Below are 5,089 nucleotides of genomic sequence, written 5' to 3' on the forward strand. Positions count from 1 at the left end.
TTGTCTGCGTGGCACTCAGGGACTCTAAAAGCAGAAAGCAAGATGTGCATGAGCACGCAGAATCCTTAGAGTTGGAAGGGACTTCTGACGGCCATCTAGTCCAACTCCGCTGCAACGCACAGGGACACCACGGCTCAGTCAGGTCGCCCAGGGCCTGATCCAGCCTCTCTGAAAGCCTCCAGCATCAACCACATCCCTACGCAACCTGTGCCGGCGCCTCAGCATCCTCGCTGCGGAGCGACGGCCCCGACGCCCGCAGGAGCTCGAGGGGCTCCCGGCACCAACCCCGGCCCCGGGAGACGCGAGGGGCCGAGGGCAGCCGCCGCCGTGGGTGGACCCGACCCCTCGCCACGCCTCCCGCGGCCCCGCCACGCCGCCCGCCCCGCCGCCCGCACAGCGCCCGGCCCGCACCGCCGCGGAGGCCACGGACAGCCGCGGGCCATGGTAAGTGGGCAGCGGGCAGCGCGGCCGCCGCTCCGAGGCGAGGACGGGGAAGGAGGGCTAAGGCGGCGGCCGCGGCGCTCGAGGAGAGAGGCGGGAGGAGAGGGAGGAAGGAGCGGAGCCGGGCGGTGCGGTTAATGAGTAACGCGTGCAGCTCTGCTGGCCGCCGCCGGCTTACCGGAGTGCTGGGGGAGGGAAAGGCTGCGGCGCGGCGAGCGCGGCTCTGCCGAAATCCTGCCCTGCACGCGTGGCCCCCGCTCGTGCTGCTCCGGCTGCGCAGCCCACGAGGGGCCTCGGCACAGCCTGCTCGTGCCAGGGCCGTCCCTCTGCCTAAGGCGGGTGGCACAACACCCTCACGGGGGCGATGCTGTTAGGGCAGGGAGGGTCGGTCTGTGTCCGGAGAGCCCCGAGAGGTGAGCTCTCCCCATTTCCCGTGCTTAGGTCCTTCGTCTGCTTTGCACGACACCGTCCTGCGGGCAAGGAAATAAACAACCAAACGACGCCTCCGTGGTGGAGAGCCAGCGAAGGAAAACAAAATAATTGCATTCCCCCCGGTGCAAACGGTGTGTTTTAAAAGAGTGAGCACATGAAGGCACGGACGCGGCCCACCAAAGCAGCTCACTGAACGGGGTTCGGCAGCAGTGCCCGGCCCCACGTTGCCCAGTTGCTAAGTCACCCGCCTTACCACGTCACCGTCAGGGCCGAGGGGTTATTGCACTGAGCAGTGTTTGCTCGCCGCCTCGAAAGGTGGAGCTCTGGAGGGGGTGAAAGCCATAATGTGGCACAAAGCAAAGGGCGACATCGGGGGCTTGCAGCAAGGAAAGCTGTCCCCAAATGCAAGAGGGGAGCACGGTGTTGCAGGGGTGGCATCCAGCCCACACAGGTGACTCAGTCTTCCTTAAGTACAAAACCAAGGAAGAGCCCGCAAAAGCAGCATCAGCTCTTCGGCTGTCCTTCAGTGCTTTGTTGACTGGAGGAAAGGATGATTTGCCTTCTCTGGTCAGCAGTCCGAGGAACTCCTTAGGACTCTTTGCTTGGGCATAGACGCTCAGAAGCTGCTCCTCAGAGAAAGAACTACTCAAAGAATGAGCAGGCTGTGTTGGTTGAGACTAACATCTGACTTGCCACACTTTGTCCTTAAGCACAAAGGAAAACTAATTAGAAAAACATGTTGGTCTTTGCTAGTGAGAAGCAACAATCCTCATCCATTAGGAAAGAATTCAACTGCCAGAACAGCATCTTCCATAGAGCAGCACCCATCCCCACTCACCACTGCCCTCCCCACTGAGCTAGCAGGCAGCCTGAAGAACCCCCTGCTTCAGTTTCATCTTTGCCATATGCACTAGCTGACGCCAAGAACTGGAGCTTTTTCCCCCCTTTTAGACCAAAGAATAGCAGCTGTGCCAGAGAGCGGAAGACAACACTAAATCACAGTCCCTCCCTCTGCCCTTTGTTACTCGCAGACAAACAGCCTCTTAAAATCCATCATAACATAAGGGAGACTGAAAAGGAGCTGAACTCCAATGAAGTGTGACTCACCTATGATTCACATCGCTTTTCTTCTCCTCTAGAGGAGGTTTCCAGCACAATTGCCCTGCAAATAATCCTCCTGCTTCCAGAGGGTAACTCACAAACTTCAAAAGCAAGCAGGTCTCAGTTCTGGAAGTCATTACAGATTGCTTCCCCCCCCCCCCCCCCCCCCCGACAGAAGATTAAATATTTTGGAGCTTAACCACACACAGATATCATTTCTTAGTACTGCAGGCTATATAATGAATACATACATACAGCAGTAAAGTGTCCCAGGAGGCTGTATTTGTTAGGTGATGCAGATCAAAAGACAGACTGGACTTCACTTGACCTAGGTGTGTGCCAAAAGGTACCCAAGGTGGGGAGCAGAGGGCAGCACTGGTATCTCCCCATCCTCAGCAGCCTGCAGTTCAAGGGCTGCACATGCATTCCATGCCTCCTAACCACCATGACCTGCAACTCCACAACCCATGGGTTGCCTCATTTCTTTGTGTATCTGCTTTCTCCTACCTCTGCCACGCTGATCTGGTTCTCTTCCCTTCCTTGGTGCCAGGCAGGTAAAGCCCACAGGCTGAATACAGAGGAGAGGGAGCAGCTGCTGCCAAACCTGAGAGCCGTGGGGTGGAACGAGGTGGAAGGAAGAGATGCCATCTTCAAAGAGTTCCACTTCAAGGACTTCAACCGGGTATGAGCATCGGTGATACCAAGTTTGACAGCATGGAAAACCTATTTTACAGAGCAGGGAGTCCCACCTGCATGGCTCAACCACAGATACCCCTCTTTTTCCTAAAAAACAATGGCCGAGCAAGATAATCTACCCAAGACAACTGTCCAGCACACAGTTGGTCTGGGAAAAGTTCCCCAAGGAGAAGACCCATAGAAAAGCCCAACAAGATACAGAACATCCCACGTCTTGCATTTACCTAGATCCCTACAAACACAGGGTCTAAAATTAATAGTAAAGAGGTGAAAAGCAATATAGCACGAGATAAGTGGTTCAGAGCTAACTTTTCTTTTTACTCCACCGAACAGGCCTTTGGCTTCATGACCAGAGTGGCTCTACAAGCAGAAAAACTGGATCACCACCCTGAATGGTTCAATGTGTATAATAAGGTAAGAAGCGTGGATGGCAGGGATGCTCAGAGCTCTTCAGGGAGCCAAACCCATTTGTCAGGCATAAAACAGCACTCTGAGCAGCAACTCCTGGTCAGATCAGCAGAACTTCTTCCTTTGGATGCTGTTCCCTTGGCATACCACAGACAGCCTATAGCTATGACCCACAAACCCTCACCTCCCCCTTTTTTCTGCCCAGCTGGGCAGTAGCTATGGGTGCACTAGCACCAGAGTTGTTTTTTTAAAGTTAGTAGTGGCAGCAAGGGAAAAAGCTTCTGGAGAAGTGAATTGAAAGGCAGGCACAGCTAGATGCTACGACCAATGCAATGGTAGCAGTCACTGCTTGTGGCCAGGAAAAAAACGAGGCAGAATCCCTCAAATCCTCTCCCATCCCAGTAAATTTTGCTAACCAGTTTGGAGAAACTAATAGTGCTACCTGCCTGACCAGATGCAATCAGTTGAGCAGTGGGGGAACGTGCTCCTGCTCTGTCTGCCAGCAGCACTCTCTTTCTGTCCGGTTTAGGTTCACATCACCTTGAGCACCCACGAGTGCACAGGTTTATCTGAGAGAGACATCAACTTGGCCAGCTTCATCGAGCAGGTTGCAGCTTCTCTCTCCTGACCAGAGGGAGAGACGTGTGAAGCCAAAAATCAGCCCTGCTGCAGCCATGACCTGCACCTTGCCTCGCCTCAATGACTGCACCTCACATTTTCTCCTGTTTCCCAGCCAGTGCCTACAGCTAGACTGCCTAAGACTGCCCCAAGCTCCCTGCCCCAGCTTGGCATTTCAGACAGTGGGGGCATCCAGCAAGCCTTTACTCCTGTGCATATACTTCTCTCTCATCTTGCCACTTCCATACTTAAACCCTTCTTTATCTGTGCACTACCCACCTACAAATTGCTGACTCTTGGAGGCTTTCAGGAACCATGCCCTTCTACCAGGAGTAACATTACACAATTGCAGGAGTAAATCTTTCCAGAATATGACCCCATCTAGTCACTTCTATTGCTTCTTACATACCAAAATATGCTTTACTACTCAAAACATGGTACGTTAACCCTTTGGTATCTCTATTACACACTGACAACTGTGATGTGCAATTTGGTTATTAATGTAACCTCTCTCTAGCAGTATTATAAGAAGGCATGTGATCTCATCCCTATTGTAAGTGGCTTTTAGTAGGATACCAGCTGAAAATGTTTACAATAAAGTTCTAGGTTAACCTCATGTCAGTTTGGAAAGTGGCCTCATTGTCAGAATTGTCCCAACAAGTTTTCCCAAGCCAGATGCTGTCCTGATTGTCTCAGGAAGGTGCTTCTTCCATGGAAAAGCTTGATAAAGCAGCATGGAGAAGAGGCACATTGCTTCCCTGGTCCACACTTCAAAGCAAACAGGGTCTGAAAGAGAATGAGATTTTCAGAGCCTGTTTAGAAGCCAGAGCGGATTTGGAAAAACTGCTTGTGCTAAAATCTAAAGTGCAACTATCATATCCAAGGCACAAACACAGGGGAAGCACAACAAAGAGACAGAAGCAGCCAGGCATCAGGCCAGAGGCTGCTTGCTGTGGCATACCTCCCATGAGACGTTTTAGATGGATTTGGTACTGCAAGATCCTCATTTCAGTAACTCATTGTCTTGGCATTCAGGCAGGCTGCAGCCAAACTGCTGCTTTTTGGAACAAGAAGAAGGATTTGCTATGAAACCTTCAGTAGTTTTCAGCAAAACAGCCTGGGAGAAATATTTCTGTAAGTAGTAAGGGAAAATCCATAGCTCTTGAAACACATACAATTTTTGGTACCCTTCAACATCATATGCAAGCAAAAGTCACAGACACCACTTTCATCTTGACAGAATAACAGAGCAGCTCTTGAGAAGATTTAATATAATTCATAAACCATTTCTCCTGCCACAGACTAGGATGAATATAAGCAAAGATCAAGAGCAATAGGTCCCCATCCATTCAAACCAGCACCAAAGCAGAAAAAATAAAGAGTTCAACAAATC

The 5,089-nt window shown here is 51.8% G+C and overlaps 1 protein-coding gene across 2 annotated transcripts; it reads left to right on the plus strand.

Annotated features, from left to right (window-relative positions):
- Positions 1–372: 372 nt before the first annotated feature.
- Positions 373–4,312, plus strand: PCBD1 (pterin-4 alpha-carbinolamine dehydratase 1). 2 transcript variants are annotated; one of them, XM_090144929.1, is made up of 4 exons: positions 373–444; positions 2,529–2,656; positions 3,004–3,084; positions 3,608–4,312. In XM_090144929.1, exons 3-4 carry the CDS (start codon positions 3,016–3,018, stop codon positions 3,704–3,706), a joined length of 168 nt encoding a protein of 55 aa, XP_090001055.1. In that variant the 5' UTR covers positions 373–444; positions 2,529–2,656; positions 3,004–3,015; the 3' UTR covers positions 3,707–4,312. The 2 variants fall into 2 exon arrangements, with proteins under 2 accessions (XP_090001055.1, XP_031458944.2); XM_031603084.2 differs by having other exon boundaries at positions 415–444; positions 2,525–2,656.
- Positions 4,313–5,089: the final 777 nt, after the last annotated feature.

The sequence above is a fragment of the Phasianus colchicus genome, chromosome 8, assembly GCF_987193195.1.
Source record: "Phasianus colchicus chromosome 8, bPhaCol1.hap1.1, whole genome shotgun sequence".
Classification (NCBI taxonomy): domain Eukaryota; kingdom Metazoa; phylum Chordata; class Aves; order Galliformes; family Phasianidae; genus Phasianus; species Phasianus colchicus.